The following is a 27084-nucleotide window of genomic DNA, read 5'->3' as shown; positions in this document are numbered from 1 at the left end:
GGCCTGTGGGGGCAGGGCCCGGACTCTCCTGCCCACTTCCAAGCGTCATCCTCCACGCCTCTCTTCCCAGTGCTGTGTCCATACTAGGTCAGCGGCCTGCTAGGCTGGCCGGGGGCGTGGCATCCGCCCGGGTGGGGCCCACCCGGGCCGGGAGCTGGGACTTAGGCCGAGGCCTCCAGGACTACTGAAGATCCATGCGGTTGGGGGCCAGACTCAAAAGGGGGAGGAGCCTCTGGGTGGTTGGCGGCTTCTTGACTCCGCCCCTAACCCCGCCCCACTGCGGCGTTTAAGGGTCTCTCAGCAGGTGGCTGCGCTAGGTCCAAAGTAAGGAGAGTGTTAGGGCGGGGGACACACACAGACCGTCTAGGCTAGGCCGGTGTTGCCCCTCCTCACTTGGGGAAACTAAGGACCAGAAGGGGCCTGTTTGTAGGTCTCGTTTTACCGAGATTGAGGTGTGGGGGTGGTCCTGCCTCCGCAGCCGGGTAGCAGGGCGGGGCAAGCCTTAGAAGATTTGTTTGGGGCCCGATGGTTTCACAGTGAGTGTGTTTGAACCTGAACAGCCGGAAACGGTTACCGGCTCCCCTAGGCCCGGCTTGTGGGGACCCCAACCGCCTGCGGCTTCCCCTCCCAAGTTCCTCTCTGCCGGGGGTGGGGGGGGCGTTGGCCAGGCCTCCAGGCTCCAGTTTTCTAGCTGCGGAGAACCCACCCGTCGCTTGCAGCTGCCCCTTTTCATCTGGCCTCATGGGGAGCCAGGCTTCCGGGGCCCCAGTCCCTCCTGTGTGAACTGGAGCTCCCTCTATCCCCAGACCTCGAGGCCCCTTCTCCAGGTAGCCGCGTTTTCATTCCTCCCTCCCCACAAGCCCCTCTCCCCCAAGTGTTCCCACCTTGTCCTAGCCCCTCCCCCAGGCTATCACAAGGACCCGCCGCGCCCACGCCCCAGATCTCTACCCAACCTGTGCCCCCCGCTGCCCGCAGGAAGACGCCCGGCCCCAGGCCGGGTTAGCCCCGTGGGAACGGTTTGTCTCGAAAACAGGAACCCGGGCCGGGGGCTGGGCGGGGCGCCCCTTCCCCACCGCAGTCTGCTTCCTGCCCCTCCCGGCTTCCTCTGCCCCACACCAGGCTGGGCGGGGGACAGGGGGGTGTCTGTGATGGGGGGAGAGGACCGGTGGTTTAGTTCCCCCCTTCCATGTCCCGTGCGGCCTGACCTCCCCTCACCCACCCTCGGCGCGGCCCGTGGCGCAGCCCCCCCGCCCGCGGCCCTCGTCTCCCGGGCGGCGCGGCAGGGCAGGGGTTAAGCTGCCGCAGGGACCGCCGCGTGCGGGGCGAGAGTGAGCCCCCGATGGGGGAGGCGCAGCCGCCGGTGCGGAGCCCGGCGCAGGGGCGGGAGGGGAGGGGAGGGGAGGGGAGAGGAGGGGGCGGCCGCGGCGCGGGGGCGGGGCGGCGGGGAGCGGGGCCGCGGCGCGGAGAGCGGGCGGGAGCCGCAGCCGCAGCGAGGTCGGCGGGCGGGAGAGCACGGAGGTGGCGCCAGTCGGGCCGGGTGCGGGCTTCTTGCCGCGGGTCCCAAGTGTGAGTGAATGAGCGCGGGGCGGGGGGGTGCTCAGGGCAGAGGAGGCCCGGCCCCTAGGGGCCCTTGAGGGCGGCGCAGACGGGCTGGGGGCGGCGGGTGGGTTGGTGGGTGGGGAATCTGCGGCCCGGGTCAGGGCTTAGGAGGGACCTGCCGAGAGACCCGAAGCTCCCTGGACAAGCGCGGGAGGGGGCGGCAAACGGGGCGCACCCGGCTCTTCCTAGCCACGTCTCAGCGGGACCTTCCCCGGCGAAGCCCCCATTTGACAGATGAGAAAATTGAGGCTTCGAGAGACCAAGTGACTCTCAAGGTCACACAGCGAGGAAGCGGGAGAGCCGGGGGGGTGATGACTCTGGGTGGCTCCTAGGAAAAGTCTACCAGAGAACTCCATAGAGGAGCCCCCCGCTCCCCCCCCCCCGCAGCCCGGGGGAGTATGTGTAGGGGCGGGGTACCTTCTGTGGGGCAAGGCTTTGCCAGCGTCCGTGGGTACGGGATGTCAGGTCGCTGGGGCCGCAGGGCTGGCCCTAGATCGCAGATGAAGGGGGCGGGGGCGGAATGGGCGTGTGTGCATACCCACCGGGTGTGTGCATGTGTGGGAGAGTGTACATGCGTGTAGGTGCACTGCCTTGCGCGTGTGCACACGTGTGCGGATGTCGCGCTGCTGTGGCCGCGGAACTCCAGGCTGGCCTGGCTGTAGTGAGCAGCAGGGCCGGAAGCCGGCCGCTCCAACGGGTTTGCATTCTGGGGTAGAGAGCTGGGTATGTGTGTCCGAGGTTTCCTTCGTTCAGGTGTGCGAGGTCTGTGGGTGCCATTGTGTGTGAGAGAGAGAGTATGGGAGGTAATTGCCTGAGGCTCGGCTTCTTGGGAGCCTCAGGCATTCTTGCACCCCGATGTGGGTCCCTGGTCTCGGGTGTGGAATGAGTGTCTCTGCATGGGTGCGTATATTCCCGCCAGTGACTGGAGCGGCTGGTGGAGTCGTACAGGCACTCTCCACCCCGCACGGTGCTAGCGCCCCCTTCTGGGCACCCTGCTCTGTGCTCGAGTGTGGACGGCCTGTGTGTGCACTCAGTTCGACTGTGCAGTATGGGGACCTGCGTCAGGGTCTGGGGATGAAGATAGCCTGCGGAAGGTCTGAGCCGGGACCCTTGGGGCCTTCACGGAGGAGGTGGCTTGGGAGCGCGCGGTTCCCAGGCTCAGGCTTCCCGCTGACGCCTCCGGGCCGCAGTGGGCTCCCCGCTCCGCCCTCTCCGCCCCCCACCCCCCCGCCCCAGGAATGTTCCTCTCCGCTCCGGCCCGCCTCCCCAATGGCAGGCCCCTGGGGGCTGCCACAGCCCCGCCTTCCTTTCCGGGGAGCCCAGGAGGGGGCGACGCGGGCAGGACGCCTGGGTTCCTCCCCCCTCTCATCCCAGGGAGAAATTCCTCCGAGGTCCCCTCAGGCTCTGGGTTCCCAAAATAACCCTGCGGGGGAAGGGAGGCTGTGAAGGGAGGGAAGCGGGAGGGGCGCAGAACTGAGCTGCGGGGTGCTGCAGGTGCCTCTGGGGAGAGGACGTGAGGAGAAGAGGGCCTGCGGGGAGGGGGGCTGGGACACTAACCAGCCCCCCGAGTTCTGGCTCGTCCCTATCCCCGGGGAGTCCCTCAGCCCTCCCACGACTCCAAGGGTGGGCCGGAAGCTTCTTGGTCAGTTCGTTTCCCAACTGGTGGGTTGCAACATCCCGGGCCAGTTAACCCCAGGAGTGGCCGCGGCGGACGACTCCGCCCCTGCCCAGCAGGGGGCGTGCCTGCCCCGCCCCATTTCTGTCCGCGGGGCCGCGCCCCTGGCCCGCGCCTCCGCAGACTCCGGATCTGTCTCTCCCGGGACAGGGGTCAGGTCCGAGCCCCGTGGAGGCTCTCGGAGCGCAGCTTGGCCCAGCCTACCCGCGCCGCAGGCCATGGCGGGCACCCTGGACCTGGACAAGGGCTGCACGGTGGAGGAGCTGCTCCGTGGTTGCATTGAAGCCTTCGGTGAGTGGCACGGGAGGACACGCCCAGCCTGAGACCAGCCGGGAGCCTGAACCCTGACCCCTGCCTCCCAGGGCAGACCTCTGCCCAACTCGCATCCTGCAGCCTCTTTGGCGAAAGTCTCCTCTTCATCCCGGGGTAGAGAGATCCACACGGTGCAGAAAGAGAAAAGGTTTCCCTTCCCTAGTATACCAGCGTTGAAGGGAGGAGCGACGGGGTCCCTAGACTCTGACCCACGAGGACCGTTATCTGTCTCCCCGGGGGATCCGGAGGAACTCGCTGTTGCGGCCTGGAAGCTGTTTCCGGCTGATGGGGGGTGGCTTATCTGGTGAAGGGGTGCCCCTTCCCCAGGCACTCAGGAAATGACCTCTGGATTCTTGACCCCGCGGAACCCGTCTCCTTCCGCCCCAGCTGGTTCCCCTCCAGACTACAGGCCCGACTCAGACGCTCCTCTCCTCTAGTTCCTCGGATCCTGCCTTATCCCTCTTCCACCCTACCTTTACTTTATAATCTGCCTCCTGGTTTCGGAGCCCTGGGAAAGCCGGAGGCGGCCGGGAGCCAGAAACCCGGCAGGCTGCGGGGTAGGGCTTAGGGACCGAAGCTGCGGGACGTAGGGTCAACCCGCTTCTCCTTGACCCCTCGGAGTTAGATGACTCCGGGAAGGTGCGGGACCCGCAGCTGGTGCGCATGTTCCTCATGATGCACCCCTGGTACATCCCTTCCTCTCAGCTGGCGGCAAAACTGCTGTACGTATATCCTTCGCCGGCCTCGCCAAGGGCCCTGCAGTCCGCATCCATAAGGGAGCCCCGCTGCCCAGCGGGGGCAGAGGATGGGCTTCGCTCCTAGAGCGTGGGCCACTCCCACATCACAGAATTCAGGATTGGCCCAGGCTGCAGCTAGGGCCTAAGCTCCACCCCTTTCCTCCCTTAGACCTAAGGCCCCGTCCCCGGGTCTCTCCCCAGCCTAGGCCTTGCTCTGTCCTCCCCACAGCCTAGGACCTGTTCCTACTCCCAGCGCAGGTCCTGCCTCTTGCTTCTCTCCCAGAACCCAGGTCCTGCTCTCAGCCTCTCCCAGAATCTGGCCCCCATTCCATCCAGGCACCCTCCCAAAGCTCACACCTCACCTCTGCTTTCAGCCCCTTTCCAGAGCTTGGGCCCTGCCCGCCCCAGACCCCACCCCTAGAATTTCTCCTAGAACCAGGCCCTGCCCTCAGCCTCCCCCAAGAACTCGGGTTCCCTCCCCCGCCTCCTGTTCTCGAGTAAGTCTCCATGCTTGCTTTCCTTAACTCTGCTTCACCTACCAACAATCCCGGAAGGACGACTCCAGTTCGCTTCAGGTGAAAACATGCCATCTGGTCAGGTGAGTCTTCCTCTTGGGGCTCTGTCCCCTCCTCTCCTCCCTTATCTCAGGCTTCAGACTGGCCTGAAGGAGTGGAAATAGCTCGTTCTGGAAGCTGGTCATGTGGGTTTGAACCTGGCTCTGTCCATGGTGGTTGTGCTGCCGCAGGCTTGCCCCTTCCTGGTCCTGGCCCGGTCCCTGTTTTCTGATCTGCCCAGTGCGGGTAGGGAAGGAAAGAGCTGGGCAAGGGGAACCACAGTTCGAGGCTCTTTCCCCCTCTCTGGGGAACTACAGTCCTAGGGGATGGTGGGGGAAGGGCTGCCTTGAGTGACTCTGAACCTCCACCAGGTACTGGATCTCAGCATTCCCAGCAGAGTTTGATTTGAATCCTGAGCTCGCTGAGCAGATCAAGGAGCTGAAGGCTCTGCTAGACCAAGAAGGGAACCGCCGGCACAGCAGCCTCATCAACATCGAGAGCGTGTGCGTGGGGGGAGCTCGGAGGGCTGGGCAGGGCACTCCGCATCCTACACCATCTGCACTTAATAAATGTTTGTCGAATTGAATGGGTGAGGGTCATGTCACTCTTGCTTAAAAACCTTCTATGGCTTCCTATCGTCTTCAAAATGCCTCGGCTGGGGATTAAGGCCTTTCATAGTCTCAGGCCAGCTTGGCATTCCTGCCTCATCTTCCACAGCCCACCACCCCATACCAGGCACCTCATACTGCAGCTGCACGGGTCCACTCACCATTCTGCAGCTCCTGCATCCTTTCCCACCATGGCACTTTGCTCATGTCCCCTTGCCTCCTCCTCCGTGTTATCAAAACTTAGCACAAGTGTGGAGTGTCTGTGGACTCTTTCAGGGCAGAATTTGTCGTTCCTGCCTCTGTTCCTCCATGACACTTCGTGCAGACCTCTGCCCAAAGACCTCCACACTTGTGCCACGCTATTTCGTGATTGTTTGTTTCTGTGTCTGTCTCCCTCAGTAGACTGTGAGCTCCTCGGGGGCAGGAACCGTGTCTTGCTCATCTCTGTACCCCCAGCGCCTAGCACAGTGCCTGGCACAGAGTAGGTCTTCCATAAATCTGTGTTGAGTGTGTGATGAGGGGGAGATTGCAGGAGGTGCTGGGACTGGGGACATTCGTGCTCTGCACAGTGTCTCGCGGTCAGCGTGAGTGGCATGAGTGTAGGGCCATGAGGGGTGGGGCATCTCCAGCAAAGGACTCACTGCCCCGCCCCACTCCCCCAGCCCCACCTACAAGTGGAATCGGCAGGTGACCCAGAGGAACCCTGTGGAACAGAAAAAGCGCAAGATGTCCCTGTTGTTCGACCACCTGGACCCCATGGAGCTGGCAGCACATCTCACCTACTTGGAATATTGCTCCTTTTGCAAGATCCTGGTGCGGCCCAATGGCCTTCAGTCAGGGAGCGGGTGTGGGCTGGGGAGGGGGTGCCAGGAGGGGCAGGGTCTCTGGGATAGGTGGGGTCACAGGGTGGGTCTGGGGTTTCAATGTAACCACCAAAGGGCCGCTGGAGGATGAGGAGCGGCCATTGGTGAGGGGAGGGGCCCCAGGGTGCTGAGGCCACTGTGCCTGCAGTTCCAGGACTATCACAGTTTTGTGACTCACGGCTGCACCGTGGACAACCCTGTCCTGGAGCGATTCATCTCCCTCTTCAACAGTGTCTCGCAGTGGGTGCAACTCATGATTCTCAGCAAGCCCACAGCCCCGCAGCGGGCCCTGGTCATCACACACTTCGTCCACGTTGCAGAGGTGCCTGCTCCTCCCCGTCCCCCCAACCTCCCAAATTGCCAGTAGGGCTGAGTCCCTCCTTTCCCCTAACCCACTGCCAGGTCTTCTCCAGAAAAGCTGAGCCAAATTCTGGGCCCACTCAGTGACTCACTGCCTCATCTCTCTCCATTTATTCCCCAGAAACTCCTGGAGCTGCAGAATTTCAACACGCTGATGGCGGTGGTCGGGGGCCTGAGCCACAGCTCCATCTCCCGCCTCAAGGAGACCCACAGCCACGTGAGCCCAGAGACCATCAAGGTGCTTGAGACTCGGGGGGTCAGGGGAATGGCCTGGTCAGCCTTCCCAGGGCTGGCCTCGCTGAGAACTCCCAGCACTGCTGGGGGCTGGGCACTCCCTCTTCATTTGATAAATGAGGAAACTGAGTCTGGGGGTTAAATCCTTTTCCAGTTGCACAGTGAAAGCAGCAGAGTGGAGTCTCACAGGTCTGCCGAACTTCAAAGCTCGTGCTTTACTCTTCCCCTGATTATTTTATTTTATTTTATTTTATTTGGTCGTGCCGCACACATGTGGGATCTTAGTTCCCTGACCAGGGATCAAACCCCCGTGCCCCCTGCAGTGGAAGCACCGAGTCTTAACCACGGGACCACCAGGGAAGTCCCTATTTTATTTTAAAAAACATAACTGGTGACATACATATAGAAAAGTCTATAGAACATAGGTACAGTTAAAAAAAATTAGAAAACGCCTGTGTAACTACCACTCAGGTCAAGAAGTAGAACACTGCCAGCCCCCGAAGCTCGCAGCACCTTAGCGCATAACTCCGTCCTCATCAGAGGCAAACAATGTCATAACATTCCTAAGGATGATGACCTTGCTTTTCTTTCTTTCTTTTTAAAAATTTTTATTTATTTATTCATTTATTTTGGCCATACTGCGCGGCATGTGGGATCTTAGTCCCCAAACCCGTGCTCCCTGCAGTGAAAGCTCAGAATCCTAACCACCGGACCACCAGGGAATTCCTGACCTTGTTTTTCTTGATAGCTTTACCACCTGTGCATGCATCCCAAAAGCATGTGCGTTTCTTGTTGCCTGTTTTTGAACCTCCTATGAATGGAATCGTGTTGTATACGTGATTTTACTCCTTGCTTCTTTCATTCTTACATTCTGTTATGTGGAGCAATTGTTCATTCACTTCCGTTACCGTATAATGTTTTAGTCCACCCCGATTTGTGTATCTCCTCTACTATTGAACATTTGGGGTTTTTCCAGTTTGGGCTGTTACGAATGATACCACTAAGAATATTCTTCGAAATCATCGTCCTGTGCTGCTCTGCCTCCCTGATCCTCAGTTTCCTCTCCTGTGAAATGGTTTTTTAAAAAATGATTTATTTATTTATTTTCTTTATGTTTTTGGCTGTGTCGGGTCTTAGCTGCGGCACGTGGGGTCTTCATTGAAGCTTGCGGGATCTTTTGTTGCGACGTGGGCTCTTCATTGTGGCGTGCGGGCTTCTCTCTAGTTGTGGCGCACAGGTTCCAGAGTGCTGGGCTCTGTAGTTTGCGGCACGCAGGCTCTCTTGTTGAGGCGCGCGAGCTCAGTAGTTGCGGCACAGGGGCCTAGATGCCTCGCGGCATGTGGGATCTTAGCTCCCTGACCAAGGATCAAACCCATGTCCCCTGCATTGGAAGGTGGGTTCTTTACCACTGGACCACCAGGGAAGTCCCCTCTTCTGTTAAATGTTGATGATAATCTGTGCCCAGGCCTGGTGTAGAGGTGTGGTATTTGGTAGTGGGTGTCCCTTTGAACTCGTGACCTATGAATTCTGATTCCCAGGGGCTAAGGGAGCCAGTGTTGGGGGATAGTGAGGGAGGCTTTTGACCTTTCACCCATCCCTGACCCTGACTCCACATCCTCTCCCACATTTCCAGGGCTGGGCAGGGGAAGGAGAGCTGAGCTTGAGATATGTGATGTGTACGTGATGTGTGTGTGTGTGTGTGTGTGTGTGTGTGTGTGACCCTCTGCCCTTTGTCCCCCAGCTCTGGGAAGGTCTGACAGAACTAGTGACGGCCACTGGCAACTATGGCAACTACCGGCGCCGGCTGGCAGCCTGCGTGGGTTTCCGCTTCCCCATCTTGGGTGTGCACCTCAAGGACCTGGTGGCCCTGCAGCTGGCGCTGCCTGACTGGCTGGACCCCACCCGGACCCGACTTAATGGGGCCAAGATGAAGCAGCTCTTCAGCATCCTGGAGGAGCTGGCCATGGTGACCAGCCTTCAGCCCCCAGTGCAAGCCAACCCCGACCTGCTGAGCCTGCTGACGGTGAGGGGCCAGGCAGCAGGGTCGACAGCTGCACCTGGTCCTGCAGGCTCGGCCTTGGGTTCTCAGTTATGATCGAAGAACTGACACCCAGCCTGGGCCCCAAGGCTGGAGTGAACTTGGAGAAGGGTTCTAGGCTCCAGATGGGGCTGTGGGCCCCTGAGGCTAGCATGTGGACTTGAGGCTGGGCCTGGGCCCTGGGTTGAGTTCCTAGCAGTGGGCTGTGTTCAAGGTTTGGGGTCAGACTCTGGATTCTGGGTGTAGGGGTGGCTTTTATTTTATTTTTTTAATTTTTAGTTTTTGGCTGTGCTTCGTGGCTTGTGGGATCTTAGTTCCCTGACCAGGGATGGAACCCGCACCCTCGGCAGTGAGAGGGCCGAGTCCTAACCCCGGACTGCCAGGGAGTTCCCCAGGGGCGGCTTTTAAACATGGCCCTGAGCTCTGAGTTTCTGGGCTTGGTCTTGGACTTGGTTTTGAGCCCTAGCGTAGGAGTTGGGTTCTAGTCCAGATCTGGACTAGGTTCTGATCGTTGGGCTGGGGCTTAGGTTTTAAGGCTTGGTGTGAAGTCTTACCTGTTTCTAGGTTCCGGACTGAGATGGGGATTGGAATCTGAGCTGGAGTCTGGTGGCTGGGCGGGGTCAATCTGAGCTGGAGTCTGGTGGCTGGGCGGGGTTCTATGTTGGCGGGAATCTCAGAGCTCTCAGCTGGGTTGCGACCTGGAGTCTCGGCTGAGATCTTGACAGTGCCTTGTGTTCAAGGTTTGGGGCCGAGATACAGGTTCTGGTCTGTGTGCTAGGCTGGCGTGTGGTTGCTGGGATGTGTTCTAAGCTGGCCTTCGTCCTGAGTCTAGCTTCTGGGCCAGGCTCGGGGCTGGGCTGCGACCTCTAGGTGGACCTGTGGGTCTGAGTTCTGGGCAGTGGGCTCCTGAGAGCAGCGGAGGCCAGTGGGCGTGATCAGACCTGTATGTCCCAGGTGTCTCTGGATCAGTATCAGACAGAGGATGAGCTCTACCAGCTGTCCCTGCAGCGGGAACCGCGCTCCAAGTCCTCGGTGAGGGACGGAATCGCTGCGTACCCACTCGGCCCATCCTCTTCCTCCCCCACCTCTGCCCTCCTGGGAGTTCCAAGATTAGAGGCTACCTCACCCATCCTGCTCGTTGGGCAGGCTTCCTTGTCCCCAGGGCTTGCCCTCTCTCCTCCACTGGGCCCTGGGCTTCCTCACCTCTGGCCCTCTCTCAGCCTCGACCATTCCCACAGCCAACCAGCCCCACCAGCTGCACGCCGCCTCCCCGGCCCCCGGTGCTGGAGGAGTGGACCTCAGCGGCCAAACCCAAGCTGGATCAGGCACTCATGGTGGAGCACATTGAGAAGATGGTGGAGGTGAGACTCCGTGGCAGCCAGCTCTGGAGTCTGCGGGGTGGGGGGACAGGTCCGTAGTGGTCAATCAAGGCTAGTTTTGCCAGGGCACTGCCCTGGGAGCCACCACCAGTGCCAGGTTCAAGGGCCAACACTCAGTCTCCAGAAGGCACGGGGTGCAGCTGATAGGTGGGGTTGGGATGGGGGTACGGAGAAGGGAGGTGGTGGGGGAGACAGACAGCTGCACACGGCTGAGACGCCCGCCCTTCATCACTAGGACTGGGAATGTGGGCAGGGTGGGGCTAATGCTCCTTTTATCCTCCCCTCCCCCATGTGTCCCTCTGTGTACTCCAGTCTGTGTTCCGGAACTTCGATGTTGATGGGGACGGCCACATCTCACAGGAGGAGTTCCAGATCATCCGTGGGAACTTTCCTTACCTCAGCGCCTTTGGGGACTTCGACCAGAACCAGTGAGGAGGCCTGGGGGCAGGGGGAGAGGGAAAGCAGACTCACTTCCCCTTGGGTTTTAGTTTCCTCCCGTGCAAGATGAGGACATTGAACCAGATGATCTTGAGGGAGGAAGCCACCCATGTGGGGAGGGGCTCTTATTTTCGGGGAGGCTTCCAGCTGCAGAGGCACAGGGTTACCTCACTTATTCAGACCGAAGAGGGGGTGGGGGGACTCCACCTGAATCTTGCAAAGACGGTGGCCTGGGGACTGTGGCTACATAAATGCTATCTTATTTGTGGAGCTCACAGCTGGCAAAAGGCGTGGGCACGGCGAACTCCTGGGTAGCCTGTCCTCATGAATAGATAAGAAAGGCCCGCAATTCGCAGCACCCACTTGCTTATCAACAATTCACAATTCACATGCTGACAATTTGGACAAGCAGCTGGTTCTCTGGAGTAGGTTAAACATGCACCCATGTTCGCACCCTGGCTTTGCTGAGCGGACAAAATTCCAATCAAAATTTATAGTCCATCCCAGGTCGATTTACTTTTCAATGTTATCCATATTTCAAAAAGCTGGGGTTTTTCCCATATTATAAAAATGCATGGTTAAAAAAAAATCCAGGTAGCAAAATAGATTTATAGTGAGCAAAGTGTAAAAGGTAAGAAGTGAAAATTCCCTCCCTCCTTTCCCACTCAGAGGTTGTCATTAGTAACTATGTTAGTAACATTACTGGTGTGGCAATGCCTGTATCTTTCCAGTCTTTTTTTCATGCGTGTTGCAAATTGTTAGCGAATTTGTCTGTGTCTGTTTCATAGACAAACAGGATGATGGTATAAATCTAGTTCCGCCAGTGGCGTTCATTGTAGTTGCTTTGTTTCTCCTCCCAGCGTTGGGAACAAATAGTTGAAAACAGAGTTTTCTCTGAGTTGAAAACAGTTCCCTGTCACCTCCCTGCGTTAGGGTGGAGTTTTTCCAGGCCACACTTTTAGGGAGGGTGCAGCCCTTGGAGACCTTCAAGGCGTCAGCTTCATGCAGGCGTCTCAGCCTTAACTCCCCACCTCCTGCAGGCCCCAGGCAGGTATCAAAATCCAGCACCCGGCTCCTGGGGCAGCCACAGCTCACTGAATCAATTCGAAGATCTCTCTTTGTTTCTGAAACTTGGGGGATTCCGTTTCTTACAAACTCACCTATGCATTTAAAGCAATTTTTGATATATTTTAAGCAGCATCTGGGTATTTGTGGCAGTAGGGTTTTCAGGGTTTTTTGTTTTTGTTTTTAAATCACTGTCTTGACAGAACTGCATGCTTTGTGTTTTTTTACTTTTGTTTTCCACTTAAACCCTCATCATGGACATCTTTCCAGGCCGATTCATGCAGAACTACCTCATTCTTTAGAACAGCTGCAGAGTATTACACTGTGTGGCTGGGCCATCATTTGCCTCACCATTCTCCTGCTGATGGACACGTAGACTGTTCCCAGTTTTTCGCTATTAATATCCACCATGCTACTGTGAACATCTTTGTACCCATGCACTCAGACCACTATTTTTGTAGGAGAAATTCCTAGAAGTGGGATAATTGGATCAAAAGATATGCACATTCTAAATTAGAAGAGAGACTGCCAAGGTGACCTCAGGCAAGGTTGTGCCAGCTTGCACTCCCATCAGCAGTGAACGAGTGCCCATTTCCCAACTTCCTTGCCAACAGTGGATGCTATAATAAGCTTTACAATTTTGCCAGTCTAATTGGCAAATGGCGTCTTGGTTAAATTTGCATTTCTTTAATACTAGTGGGGGTAGGAGATCTTCATATGTTTACTGGCCACTTCTATTTCTTCTGTAAATTGCCTGTTCATGTCCTTTGTCCATTATTCCACTGGGTTTGTGAGTCTTTTTCTCATTGATTTCTAGAATCTCTGTTAATGGATATTAACCCTTGGTGTTGAATATGTTTGCAAATATTTTCTCCCAGTCTGTCATTTATGTTGTCCTTTTCCATATAAAATTTTTTAAAAATGTGTGCTCAATATGTCAGTCTTTTCCTTTATGGCTTCTCGGATTTGTGTTATGCGTAGAAAGGCCTTCATCCCCTCAAGATTACAAAATTCTTCCCTTATACCTTTTCAGATACTTTGAAATTCTTATGTTTTACATTAGTGTTCTGGATTTAGTGGGAATTAAGTTTTCATGAACAGTGTGAGATAGGAGCCTAGGTTTACATATTTTCATAAACCATCAGTCGTCCCAATGTACCACTGATTTGAAGGACAACCTGGATCACGTAAATACAATGGGCAGGCGTTTCCGACAAGGGCCACCCCTGGTGGAAATAGCTCCCAGTGACCCAGCATCTATTAACCATTACAGATGCTGTTGTCAATGTTCCATGTGCACTATCTCATTTAAGCCTTACCCAAAGGCCTCTGAGGTGTAGGAACTATCATCATCCCCATTTATAGAAGAGGAAACCGAGGGATGGGGCTTGAAGTCACACAGAGAAGAAGTAGAGCCCAAATTTGAACTGAGTTCTGTCCATCTCCAGAGCACGTGCTCACTCTTTCCCTAAAATATGTGAATGGATGAAAAACAAGGGCTCCGTGGGGAAGCCCTGGATTACCTTTCTGGCAGGATTATGCAAGAGTGAGACAGGTGCAGCTTTTCCCAATCTTACCTGGTCCCCAAACTCATCAGAGATCTCTTAATTCTCAGGGCTCCGGACTGGTGTTCCACAGAGCTCACTTTGGGAAACAGAAGCTGATAATCCCATGGGGAAGTGCAGAGCAATTTTAGTTTACACACCAACTCTGTGAAGTGAGCAGGGCAGGAATTATGATCCCCATTTTTCCAGGGAGGAAACCCAGGGCAATTGACTTGCCCAAGACCACACAACTAGTTAGTAACAGCTACTACATCTGCCTGACTCCAAGTCTAGTGTTCTTTCTCTTTCCTGCACCAGGGGTCCAAAATCAGGAGTCGGTGAGGACCTTTAACTTGGTAGGGGTTTTTCCCAGTGGGATGGGTTAAGCTGGTGGTGGGTGGTCCCAGGGAGGCCCCCAGAGCTGAGGCCCTCCCCCTTCCCGGACAGGGATGGCTGCATCAGCAAGGAGGAGATGGTCTCCTACTTTCTGCGCTCCAGCTCTGTGCTGGGTGGCCGCATGGGCTTCGTACACAACTTCCACGAGAGCAACTCCTTGCGCCCGGTCGCCTGCCGCCACTGCAAGGCCCTGGTGAGCCCCCGCCCAAGCCACACCCCTCCAGCACCGGCCCCGCCCCATCCACGCCCACCCTCCCTTCTGGCCCCGCCCCTGCCAGAGCCTTCTCAGCCTAGGCAAACCTTAATTCCACCTGCCTCCCCTCTTGCTGTTCTGAACAAAACCCTGAGGGGGGCCCTAAGGCTCCAGAAAGGGTCAGTCCCACTCCCTGCCCATGGAAAGGAAGTAGAGTCATCCCCTCTAAACCCCTCCCCCCTACTACGGCCCCTCCTCTATTTCAGATCCTGGGCATCTACAAGCAGGGCCTCAAATGCCGAGGTGAGATGGAGTTGCAAGGCTGCTGGGCTGAGTTTTTTGGGAAGAGTTACTATCTGGGTGAATATTCTCATTTTGGTGGGGTAATTGCCAAGGAGTGAAGTACCTTAGAGCCAAAGAGGCATGCTGATTGATGTGAAGGGGGTAGCCTTTAACGGGGCTTTTGTTGGGACTTCCCTGGCCATCCAGTGGGTAAGACTCCGTGCTTCCACTGCAGGGGGTGTGGGTTCGACCCCTGGTCTGGGAAGTAAGATCCCGCCTGCCTCGCAGTTTTGCCAAAAAAACCCCCAGAAACCAAAAACCAAAACAAGCAAACCAAAAACCCAAAAAACAACCAACAACAAACAAACAAACAAAAACCAGGGCCTTTATTTTGGTGAGGCAGCTGCCCAGGAACAGGGAGCTTTGGAGAGGGCACAGACTGCCGAGTAGGATGAAGAGGCACTTGGAAAGGAGGCTCTTGTTTTGGTGGGGCAGCTGCTCAGGAGCAAAGGGACCTGGGGAGAGGTGCAGGCCTGTGGAATGGGGTGAAGGGTATTCTGATCAGTTGATCTGGCTGGGCTCCCCATCTGCCTCCCCAGCCTGTGGTGTTAACTGCCACAAGCAGTGCAAGGATCGTCTGTCAGTTGAGTGCCGGCGCCGGGCCCAGAGTGTGAGTCTGGAGGGGTCTGCACCCTCACCCTCACCCACACATACCCACCATCGCGCCTTCAGCTTCTCCCTGCCCCGCCCTGGCAGGCGAGGCTCCCGGCCTCCAGGTAAGAAGGGGTCTCTTTTTGTACTGGCCTGTGGAGGGAGGGAAGCAAGGCCATGGTGGCATAGTATTACTTTCTCCAGGATGGAAATTATTGCAGAGTTTGTAATTGTCTTATTTTGGTAGGGTGATGGAGAAGGGCTGGACAGGTAAGGGTGTCAGAAGATGACCAGGGAGCCCTCAACCCTCTGAGGCTGAGGAGGACAGAGACTAATAAATAAAAAAGAGTAAACGTGAAAGAGACTTCAAGATTCAATTTGCACTCTTATTTTGTTAGGGGGATTGACAATGGGTTGGAGAGGGAGTTTTGTGAGCCATTTGCCTGTGTTTCCCTTTTTGGCTGCTTTGGAGGCTATTCTGAGAAAAGTCCCTTGCCTCCCAAAGCTCCCAGCAGCTCTCTTGGGGCCATTGGTGGTTCTAGGTCAGTTTTCTGAATGACAATTCCTCAAATGATTATTTTGCTGAGAACACTCTGAACAACCATGTTCAACTGGGGTCTAAGGCAGTTGACCACAACTGTTCAGACTGGCATAAGTCCTCAAAAATAGAGGCAGGCACAGGGCATAAGTTCTCAGATACAGAAAAGATGAAACCATTTGCATTGAGCCTTCCAGAAGCGCTGGGGTCTAAAATGTAAAACACACACAAAACTGACATTTAAGCAAACCGCACCGATAAATCTGTGGCTGCAAAAAAGCTGTGGCAAAATGAAAATTTAGAAAAAGAGCCTCAAAAATTGGGCCTTTTGGTCATTCAGTGAATGATTGTGGATGGTTCTGCTTCTGGGATGGGGCCGGGTGCCTCCAGTGATGGGGGGAAGGGCTGCTGAGGGCACAGGGACCCAGGAATTGGTCCTGTGACACCCCCCTCCCTGCAGAGATCCGAGAGGAGGAGGTTCAGACGGTGGAGGATGGCGTGTTTGACATCCACTTGTAATTGATGGTGAGCCCCCCTGCAGCCTGGGCAGAGCCTCCCCACTCAGGGCTGGGGCAATGGGGGGATGGGTGGGACGGGCGCTCTGTCCAAATGGCCCAGGCCAGGTGGAATCCTGCTTTTTGGGGAGTGGGGAGGGTCTTCCTCACAACCTCTGTTTTCTTCTTCCCAGCTGTGACTGGATCAAGCACTCATGCCTGCTTTGGAGAAAAGACTTGGACCAGAGCAGGGAGCCTGGGGCGCTGTGGCGGCAGGCCGGGGCTGGGGGGCGGGGTGTGAGGGTGGCATGCAGCTGAGGGCAGGGCCAGGGCTGGTGTCCCTAAGGTTGTACAGATTCTTGTGAATATTTGTGTTTTCCAGACGGAATAAAGGCCCAAGTAATTAACCTGGACTATCAGTGCCTAGAATCCTCGTGGGGGCAGAGGGCAGGGGTCCGTAAGCACAGGGACTAGAACTGTGGCGCAGGAAACTCTGTAGTCAGAGAATCTTGGGAGATCTGGAATCTCATGTGTCTGGAATCTTGGGGGGAGGTAGAATTGTGGGGGATAGAGCCTTAGAACCAGGAAACCGTGGAACAGAGAGTTTTGGGGGGAGGTCTAGAATCTCTAGGAGTCCAGAATCTTGGGGGCCTAAAACTTGAAAGTAGAATTGCTGAGCCTGGTGGTCATGTATAGCCATAGCCTTCAGCCCGCAGCTGAATTTCCCTTGCTTGACAGGTGGTCTTTCATCCTCTGCTTGTATACTTCCAGCAACGGGGAGCTCACTACAGAGAATCATGGGAGGGAGGGGGCAGCCCTGAGTGCTGGGTGTGGGGGAAGGAGCGAGGGGGGCACGCTCCTTGGGCTTGCAGCCTCCTGGCCTGGCGCTGCTGCCAGCCGGAAGGACAGGGACTTCCAGAGGAAATGCATATCGATCCTGCTGTCAGCCTCTGGCAGCCTCTCCCAACCCAGCTCTTCCCTCCCGAGTTTGCAGCATGGAGGTTTTGGGGGGTCACCACTACCTGAGGAAGGCTAAGGCCACTTCAGAGGCTGGTCTTGGTGAGGAGGGTGGACTGGGGGTCTTCGAAAGGTTCTGAAGCTGAGCCAGGCTGCCCCTGGGGTGAGGAGGCTCTAGACAGCAGTCTGAGAATGGGAGCTACCTCCCCAGCTCCCCTCCCCCAAGCTGAGGCATGTCCTACAGCAACTGCGGGTTGTCCTGGGAGTGGAGGCCTGAGCACCCCAACTCCTACCTGCAAAGCACAATATCTGAGGACCTGGCAATGGCCTCAGCCCCCTCCCTCAAACTTCCTTGACCCCATGCCCATCTTTCCCTTTGAGACCCCACTCCCCCTGGCCTACTCCTCATCTGGGGTACCTCCTCCTCCCACCCTGTTACTTCTCAGCTGCAGCTCTGCCACCTGTTGGGCCCCCCAGCCCTGTCCCCCGTTGGGTCCCCCGCACTGCCCCTCCTTCCATCTTCAGCCCCCTCCCTTCCTTCCTCCTCTGGAGGCTGTAATATCCGTTTCACGATTTGGGGGCTGAGTTGCTATAACAACAGACGGCGATTGTGCTGTGAAGAGCAGCTCGCTCCCTACGCTGCCTCCATCCCTGCAGCCCGGTCGGCTGGCTCCCCTCCCTGCCACCCCCCAGCCCCAGCCTGGCCTCTTCTCAGTGTGTGTGTTTGCAGATGTGTGCCCAGGTCTGCTCCCCCTGGGACTGGGACGTGTGGCCGCCTTTTCACGGTCGCCTGTGTGAATCTGGCAGACGAGCTTCACATCGTGCGCGTGTGTGCACAGGCATGCATACTGTATTCGCTGCATTCTTCCTCCACCGTGTGTCCTCACTGGACTGCGCACGGGAGAAGGGCCACGTTGGGTGGGTGCCTGTTGGGGGGGTGTCTTGAAGTGGTGGGTCCCACCTACATCCGGTACTCTGAAGCCTGGACCTGGGTGGGGGGAGACATCACTGTAGCTGGGGGAGGGGCAGGGAGGTGCAGCAGCTGCCAGGTGACCTTTCCTGCCCTTGATGGGCAAAGGTGGCCCAGGGAGCTGGGGGTGGGGACCAGAGACAAGTGCTCACTCTTGCATCTCTCCCTGCCCCTGCCCTCGCCCCCACCCCTTCCCACACCCATCTATAAGGGTCTGAGTCACTGCGCCTGTCTGTGTGCCCATCTATGCCCTGTTGCCTGGCTGGACACGTCTCTGTGTGTGTGTGTGCGTGTGTGTGTGTGTGTGTGTGTAGCCTGCAGGGAGAGGAGCAGTGGGGGATGGGCAGGGCAGTGGGCTCTGGGGTCAGAGAGGCAATTTCACATTCACAGGCCCTGACTCAGCAGTTCCCATTCTCTGGCTCCTCTAGTGGCCTTGGTGGGGCCATCCTGAGGGTCTCTCCAAGGTCAGAGTAGGCCCCCCAAGTCTAGAACCTGGCTCAGGGATCTCTCTTCCCAACCTCTAGGGTCCTACAGCCTGGGTCCCCCTCTCATCCCCTTACAGGCCGGGAGGGAGCTCTCTGGTGTGGGGGAGTGTCCCCATGCATCTACTCAGTAATTGACCACTCTGTGCAAAGTGCCTCGGAGGGCAGGATGACCTCGTGGGCAGGTCCTCTGTGTACACCTGTTCCCCCCCAAGGCATGCATCTGCCTCAGGCACCTGTGTGCACAAGTTTGCGTATGTTCTTGAGCAAGTATATGCTTCTTGTGGGTGTTGTACCATGGGGGGGGGGGGCATTTCTGCACGTGTCCCTGTGTGTCCCCTCGGGAACGCCTATGTGCATGGATAGGTGTGCATGGCTGTGAGTACGCCTCCGAGTGCCCATGCATGCATTTGTGGTCAAATGAGAGTGTTCTTGCATGTTGCCTCTGGCTAAGGACGCGCCAACTACCACTGGCTGTGCAGATCACGGACCCTGCAACAGAAATCAGGGTCCTGGAGTGAGCTGGCAGAATGGTCTTTCACACACACACACACACACACACACACACACACACACTGCCTCCCTCATTCAGAAGCCCAGTGTCCAACTTTGTGATACACACGCTAGGTGCCAGGTCCACCTTGGGTTGGATGAGTGAAGGGGGTCCCCTTCTTTCCAAACTCATACCCATGCATAGTGATGCAGACGCCCTCACAGGGAAGACCTTCACCCCAGCACCACATTCACTCTGAAAATTCTGGTTGAAGTGAGCTGCTGCCAGCTTCCCTTCTGTGGTCCAGGCAGTGTGTATCCACGCCCCTACCCCTCAACCTACTCCTATCCCAGTCCAGAGTTCCAGGCAGGACTGGAAATCAGGCTTCAAACTCTGGGATTCCCATGAGGCAGGGTTGGGAAACCCCAAGCCCCTAGGTCTACCCCGCCCCCATCTCTGCCTTTCCCTCCCCCACCGCGCCTCTGTCCTTTTCCCAGGAAAGAGCCCTCCTCAGTTCTAGGGGCGGTCAGGGGGCCTTTGGGCAGTGGGAGGCGGAAGCCAGGCAAGGGCTGGAAAGGGCCCCCGGCAGCCCGCGTCCCTAGGCTCCGGGCAGCCCGGGCCCGTTCCAAGGCGTTGCCAGCAGAGGGCGCTGCGGCCCGGGCCCCCGCACAGGACCTCCTCCTTCGGGCCCCCAAGTCTGGGCCCACAGCCTCCCCTCCGGCTTGCCCCAGCCCTGGGCGCTGCCACCTGGGCCCGCGGGCCGGGGGATGCGGGATCCCAGGGCGAGAAGCTAGGGCGCCTGGGTTTCCGGAAAAGTCACTGGGGTTGGGTTGGGGGTCTGCCTGGTTGGGGGCCCAGGCGCCAGGGTTAAGGACCTCGAGAAGCGGGGAAGAACTCGGAGGCCGGGAGGCTGGGACGCCTGGGTTCCTCGCGGGGCGTGGGCCTGTGGAGCAGCGGGACTGGCGGCTTCTGCGCCTTCGCATTGGCTGCGCAGCTCGTCCGTTAGCGCAGCATGATCCAATGCTCGCGTCCGGGGGGCGGAAACTGGTGCTGATGCTGCCGTCAGTCGGTGTTGCAGGGATGCGGCGGCGGGAGCAGCCGCCCTGACGCGCGGAGCATCCTTCTCCGAGCGGCACAGCGGCGGGGCGGGCGGACCGGCAGGCGGGCGGGGACGCGGCGGGGAGCGAGAGAGGCGCGAGGCGGCAGACACCACTGGCCCTGGTTCTGCCACCCGCCGGAGACGGGGCGGCCCTGGGGTTCTGATCCCCACCCTCCTGCTCCTGGCGCCCCCAGAACCAGGTACGGGGGGGTGCTGCGGCGGAGACGGACGGGGGGGGGGCGAGAGCCGATTGGGGGAGGGCAACGATTGGAGGGGCGGGGGAGGCAAGAAGGGCGGATTGGGGGGCGGGGGCGCTGGCGCGCTGAGAGGGCTGGCTGGGTGACAGCGAGGCGGCTAAACGGCTTGGGGGGTTGGGGGTCGGAGGCTCCCTGTGGAAGGGGTACTGGCACTGAGCTGGGGTGAATGGAGGGGGGTGGGAGGGCTGGTCGTTGAGGGGAAGGAATGGGGCGAGAAGGAGGGGCATCCGGAAGGCTTGTGAGGGAGGCTCTGAAGGGGGGTCCCCAGCCTACACCCCAAGGGCTGGAAGCAGTGCCCGTCCAGAGGGGATGAGGAGCCCGTTGTGCCCTGAAGGGTCTGCAGGGGAGAAACCAGCGAGGAACTGGCCTTCCTAGGAAAAGCAGAGGGGGCTGGAGAGGGGAAAGGAGAGAAGTGGAAAGGCAGGGAGCAGGGCCAGGCCAAGGGCTCCATACTGGGGGGCACCGCGGAGGACCAGGCTTTACTGGGGGATGGGAGCCAAGGGGAGAGGAGGTTATGGGGAGGGAGCAGAGGGGAAGGCGCCCAGGTGCTAGAGGCAGAGATGGGCATGTGTTGGTGGAGAGCCGGGAAAGATGGGGGGCCCGAGGGAGAGGAGCAGAAGCTTGCGGGGGAAGGTTGGAGGTGATGAGAGAGGGAGACTGGGAAATCAGTAGGAGGGGGCTGTGCTGGGGTGGGAACACGCTGGGGGTGGTGACAGGGTTATGGTCAGAGAGTGCTGCAGGGAGGGGAAGCTGCAGGGCCCGGGGCTTGCTCCCCTGCCCCCAAAGAGGAGGAGAACATTCCTCATGTCCCAGCCTCCTCCCCAGCTGAAGGAGCCATCTGCCCTGGGTCCTCTGGGTTGGGGTATGGGCCCCTGAAGCCTTGATGGGTCCTTAGAGGAAAAAATTGGCTGTGGGCAGCTGTTATCTTCTTTACTCTCAGCCCCCACCGGAGTCCTGGGTGAAGGCATTCGGTGCCTCATTGAACCAGCAAGGCTGGGAGGGGGCTCTTTCTTGGTGCCTGGAGGTGAAGGGGGAAGCTGTCCAGACCTGGAGTGATGAAATCAATCTTAGGGTGTGGGTCTTGGGTCTCCAGTCCTCTTGGCTGCCTTGGGGCTTCCATACACTTCTGGTTTTTTATGTGTTGGGGGATGGGGTCAGGTGGGCGAGAACCTCCCATTCATTCCCACCCCTCCCTCTTGTCCACCTTCCCAGTGTCTGGGTATTCCTTTTGGGGCAGGGTAGACTTCAGGGCTTTGCATTCTCTATCTTTCGCCGGAGAAGTAGACAGAGAGAAGGAAGACAGAGGAAGAAAGAGAGGAGGGAGGTCGGCTGATCTGTTAACCGTAAAGCCTCCTGTTTTGTGGGTGCTTTGGCCACTCAGGTCCCTAACTCCTTCTGCCTCCAGGGATGCCTCCAGGGACGCTGGCATCTGAGACTCGGCTGGATCTTTCTAGGGGCAGGGGAGAAGGGTCAGGCTCGGGGGTTCCTTCACTCCTGCTAGAGGAGGTGTTCTCAGATCCATCCTGTCCTCATACCCACAGGGTGGGCGGGACTGACCGACAGGCAGAGGCCGGCCATCAGAGGATGGCTGGGGAGTTCTCTCCAGGAGCCGGGGCCTCTGCTGGCTTCTCAGCCTGGGCTGAATCCACACTATGGGTTCCTGAGAGGAGGGGGCTGGGTTCCAGAGGGACTGTGGGGGACCTCTTTCCCCTTCCAGGCCCTCAGTCTCTATCCAGGTCCAGCTGCTCCCTCCCGCCCACCCTTGCCAGTGACACAGACAACCTGACACTGATACATATGCTCAGTGGCACCCGCCCAGACACACACCTACACAGGCACACACACCTGCGTACACAATACACCTCCCGGCTGCACACCGCCTACACGCCCCGCCCAGAGACTGCCACCTCACTGCCTGCCTCAGAGACCTCCCCGAGGCGCCCTGCTCTCCTGTACGTGACACGCTCATGGCCCCTACCTGCCCCCAGAGCCCCAACACTGCAGTGTCAGCCCACACCCTCAGGTGCACACAGCCCCCCATGCAACCATTCACCTCCCCAGATTCACACAGCCATCTCAGGCACATCTGTATGCTTGCAACATACCTTCACTCCCCGGGACACACCCTCTCCTCCTAGCTGCATCCCACCCCCATCATTAAGCGCCACGTTCCCTTCTTGGTCCTGAGCTCTTTGCCCCAGGCTTTGATGTGCACGACCACAGCCCCTCCGGGTCTGGCCCAGCACTCAGCCACACCTGCCGTCCTCAGAACCTTCCCGTTTCTAGGCGCTCCACCCCCCAGCACTAATCCTACACTCACACCCTGCCTGGTGCCGGAGCCATGCTGTCCATTTATTCCCAGCCCTCATGGGGACACCCCGACCCACAGTGCGAGCCCACGCCACCCACCCTGCTCCTCCGTCTGCTGGGGCGGCTCCCGGCCTGGCCCCGTCCACACCGGTGGGCTATGGCTCTCAGAGACTCATTCAACAAATAATCTGGCATCTGCATGACACCTTGCCGATCCTTGATCCTTACAAAGCTGTCTCTGCTGCTGTCACGCTGGAGTGGGGTGAGAGTGAGGCCGCCTGGGCTCAGCTCTGCCCCTCTGTGAGCCTCAGTTTCCTCATCTGTAAAATGGGGTTTCCCATACCTACCTCATGGGGTTCTTTTGAGGACTAGACCAGATGATTATGCTGACAATAATAATAGTAACAACTGTATCTACAGGCATACTTTATTTTATTGCGCTTCACAGATATTGCGTTTTTTGCAAATTGAAGGTTTGCGGCAACACTGCGCTGTCAGATGGTGGTTAGCATAATTTAGCAAAAAAGTAATTTAAAATTAAGGTATGTACATTGCTTTTTAGACACGATGCTATTGCACACATGACTACAGTATCATAGACTATGGTATAGTGTAACTGGGAAACAAAAAATTCGTGTGACTTCCTTTATTTCAATATTCGCATTATTGTGGTGGTCCGGAATTGAACCCGCAGTATCTCCAAGGTCTGCCTGTACTCTGTACCTACTGTGAGCCTGGCTCTGTGCTAAGCACTCTGTGAACTTTGTCGTATGCCCCTGGTAAACGGCAGCTATTTCCAGCATTATCATGGCACGCGTGCACACACCTGTCACGGGTACCTTTAGGAAAATTCCCAGGCACCTCCTGCTTACTCACAAGTCTACCCCTGGAAACCATCTATCCTCTGCATCGCTGGGGTGTACCCACCTGCGGCATCATTCCTCAGCTGTGCATAGCACAGGGTGGGCACAGGGGTGAGCTCACTCCTTTCACTGACTACCCCCAAGCTCCTAGGCACCTGTGCTCCGGCTCCCACTCTGCCGAGTCATTCATTTGCACCTCGGTCCCCAGCCCACCCGTCTCCTCAACCCCCCACACCTGGCAACAGCTGCCGCTCTTGTGCTCAGCCCCCTTCACGAACACCTGCTCAGGGGGACCCTCGCACACACCTGCCCACTCCCAGCCGTGCTGCTGTGGGACCTCCACTAGTCTCCAGACCCATTCATCCCTTTCCCACCTTCCCAGGTAGGAGGAGGTGCTCAGCAGAGTGGAGGAAGGCTCAGCGGGCAAAATCTGAGTCCTAGCTCTGCCACTGACAGGCCGTGTGACTGTGGGGATTCTGCACCCAGTCAGCTCCCTAGCACCCCCTACCCACAGGTGGACTCTGCAGCCTTGAGCCAGCGGTGATGGGAGCTGGAGGGGGTCGGGGTGGGAGTGACTCAGCTGCTCTCAGGATCTCAACTCTTTCTTCCCCCACAGAATCCTGTCCCACAGAAATGGGCACTCAGAGGTCCCTTCTCTTCTCTGAGTGTCAGTTTCCCCATCTGCCAAAGGGGGCAGTTATAAGGGCTGCATTACTTACTTCTCTCATCTGGCCTTGGTGAGAACCAAAGGAAACAAGAGACACATGGAATTTTGCAAACTGTAAAATGATGAGAGGAGGAGTTTTAAAAGTGATTATTAATACAATACCTACTTTTCCACTTTAGTCTCTGCTAGGCACTGTTTCAAATGCTTTACATATATTAACTCAATTTTGACAGCACTACTAATATCTCTGTTTTACACGTAAGGAAACTGAGGCCCAGAGAAGCCAAGCAACTGGTTCGAGGTCACACAGCTAGAAAGGGGTAGAGCTGGAAGGAAACCCAGGCCCCTGAGTCAGTGCCTCTAATCACTGCAGTATCTCACTTTTGCTTTTGCCCTCTGCCGACATGTGGCTGGACTTGGACTTGCCCAAGGTCTTCCCTTGTCACTTCTAGGTCATCAGGGCTGGAAGAAGGGAGGAGGAAGAGGGGGTGGGGCCTATTCGCAGCCCACCAATCCTGCCTGAGGTTTTAGGGAGGAAACAGGACCCTCCAAAAAACACCTTGTGCAACTGAAAGGGCCCTCAGAGCTCAAGCACTTCGATGCCCCCTCCCGTATGATTCAAGAGCCCCTCCTGAGCATCTCTGAGCAGTAGTCATCCTTTCTCAGCTCACACACCTCCACAGACTGGGAACTCACCGCCCCCCCCCCTCCCGGAGGCAGCCTACTCCACTGTTGGCTGTTTCGCATTGCCGGCAAGTTTCTCTTTAGCTCGAGCCAAAATCTCCCTCCCCATAACACGTACTCTCCCACCTGTCCACGGGCTGCCTTCTGGGGCCACCAGAATGTGTGTAAACCCAGCTCTTCCTCCCTGATGTCTGGGGGAGGCCCCTGCTGTTACACTCCCAGCTGGCGAGAGGGAGCTGGCGTGAGGAGAGCCAGAGGGAGGCTGGTGTTCCCATGGCTGGACGTGTGTGTGTGTGCGTGTGTGTGTGTGTGTGTGTGTGTGTGTGTGTGTGTGTGTGTGTGTGGTGTAGATGTGGCCAGAGAAGGGGCTGAGTGGATGCTGGGAGAAGACCCCTGACCAGGGGCTCTGCCGGGATGGGTGCAGACGATCTCACCCTGGAATTCACATCCATTCACTCAGTTTGTGCTGGTGGTATGGGGCTAGGCCTTTGGTCAGGCTAGAAGGCCCGGGAGTAGAATAGTGGATACAGGGGAAGCATCTAGAATGGGAGGCCAGCGACCTTGATTTTAGCCTTGCTCTTCTCTATGGCCCTGGGTCAGTCACTGCCCCTCTCTGGGACTCCGTTTCCACCTCAGAGAAAACGAGAGGGGTAAACTCCATGAGCTCTGAGGTCTGTGTCTTTCAGCCCCCAGGGTAGACTCGGAGTCTGGATGGTCTGAAGAGTGCAGGGGCCCCTGTGAAGGTTGGGTCGGAGAAGGGTGAGCTCTGTGGCCTGTGCACAGTGCAGGGTAGAAGGAAGGCCATAGATGCTGGAGCCAGCCGGCCCCGTACCTGCACTTGGGCAAATGAATCCATCATTTGAAGCTCAGAGTCCCTGTTTGTAAGCCTGGGGTGACAAAAATACCTCCTAGAACTGGAGGACATGTAAGAACGTGCATGTGGTGGTCCAGCCTGGCACCCGATGCACAGTGGGAAGCCCTGAAGTTGCAGCCCAGATGCCACACTGGCACTGGCCTGGCCATGGGAAGATGGGGAGGAAGCCGCCAGCCTAGGAGGACCCAGAAAGAATCGCTGGGACAGGATTCTGTGGGGGAAGAGAGTGGGCTGCGCCCTGAGTGCAGCTGAGTCACCCCACCCCCAACCTCTCTAACTCCCATCACCGCTGGCTCAAGGCTGCAGAGTCCACCTGTGGGTAGCGGGTGCTAGGGAGCTGACTGGGTACGGGATCCCCAGTTACAGGGAAGAGGTCTGTTCCCCAGAGGAGCGGTGGCCCTGGGCCAGCAGTGGCTGGCAGTGTGCACTGCACTGACATCAGTCAGCAGGCAGGATATCCCGACGCTGCTCTGGCAATGTCCCTGCACTAGCAGTAGGCACTGGAGAAGAATCAATCTTGGGGAGCAGCACCTGGACACTGTGGGTGCAGGGGGGCTTCCACTGTACTGCATGAGCCTCGGGGAGGAGCCATGTGCAACTCCAGGGACACTGTTTACCTGATGTAATTGTGCAAGGCCATGGCCCTCGCCCACGGGGAGGAGACCTGAGGCCAGAGAACTGCGTACCAGGAGTTGAGGAAGGATGGAGCCTCCTAGGTTAGCAGGAAGCCCCTGCGTCCTGGGAGGAAGGGTGGGTTGAAGGCTGGGTCAGCAGAAGCTTGGTCCTGGGGAGGGGGGAGTCTGAAGGGAGGGGACAGGAATGGTGAAGAGCAGCAGGTTTCCTGGGAACTGTAGGGTGGCGTGGGGTGGAAAGAACCCGGGTGTCCGCTTAGCTCACACTCCTCTTGGGGCTATCTCTGCCTCGCAAGCCTGAAGCTGCCTCATTGGTCCCTGGGTCCCTGGAGAGAGGACGCAGGGAGGGCTGGGGCTGCCTCCTGGCCAGCTCTGCAGCCCCTGTGCCCCTGGCGCTGAGCTAGGCAGGCCTGTGCTGCAGAGCTGCAGGCTGTGGGGAGAATGAGTAATGAGCTTTGAGGGGCGGCAGGCCCAGACCCTGCCCCAGCCCCTCCCGGAGGCACCGCAGAAGCCCAGCCTCTGCCCTGGCAGGCGCTAGCAGGCACGTGCCTGCGCACAGCACCCTCTCCCTTGTCACACTCTTCCTCCACATCTGGGCACACAAAGACTGATAGAGTCATCCCCTCCTGGACTCTTACCCACTTTGCCGCTGCCGCTCCCATCCCCCAGCCAGGTAACATTCCTTCCGGCTTTTAGGACCTAGGCGCCTGCCTCCCAGCCTCTGGAGGCCGCCTCATCAGCCTCCACTCTTTCTGTCCTCTGCCAACTTCCTGAATGAGGGAGACCCTGACCCTTGGCTTTGCCGGCAGGAACCCCTCTGCCACCCTCTAGAAGGT

General features: G+C 57.8%; 1 protein-coding gene across 8 annotated transcripts; it reads left to right on the top strand.

The window, feature by feature from the left end:
* The first annotated feature begins 720 nt into the window (after positions 1-720).
* Positions 721-16373, top strand: RASGRP2 (RAS guanyl releasing protein 2). 8 transcript variants are annotated; one of them, XM_033860970.2, is made up of 17 exons: positions 721-827; positions 3425-3565; positions 4212-4314; positions 4859-4921; positions 5249-5380; positions 6148-6298; positions 6497-6670; positions 6830-6946; positions 8684-8965; positions 9935-10012; positions 10219-10341; positions 10672-10787; positions 13854-13995; positions 14262-14355; positions 14877-15053; positions 15927-15991; positions 16155-16373. In XM_033860970.2, the coding sequence occupies exons 2-16, from the start codon at positions 3493-3495 to the stop codon at positions 15983-15985; spliced, it is 1884 nt and encodes a 627-aa protein (XP_033716861.1). In that variant the 5' UTR covers positions 721-827; positions 3425-3492; the 3' UTR covers positions 15986-15991; positions 16155-16373. The 8 variants fall into 8 exon arrangements, with proteins under 8 accessions (XP_033716861.1, XP_033716865.1, XP_033716862.1 ...); XM_033860971.2 differs by lacking the exon at positions 721-827 and adding an exon at positions 1251-1360; XM_033860975.2 differs by lacking the exon at positions 721-827 and adding an exon at positions 1448-1566 and having other exon boundaries at positions 14262-14298.
* Positions 16374-27084: the final 10711 nt, after the last annotated feature.

This window comes from Tursiops truncatus, chromosome 8, assembly GCF_011762595.2.
Source record: "Tursiops truncatus isolate mTurTru1 chromosome 8, mTurTru1.mat.Y, whole genome shotgun sequence".
NCBI lineage: Eukaryota > Metazoa > Chordata > Mammalia > Artiodactyla > Delphinidae > Tursiops > Tursiops truncatus.
The sequence above is the reverse complement of the archived record's forward strand: the minus strand, read 5'-3'. Positions and strand labels throughout refer to the sequence as shown.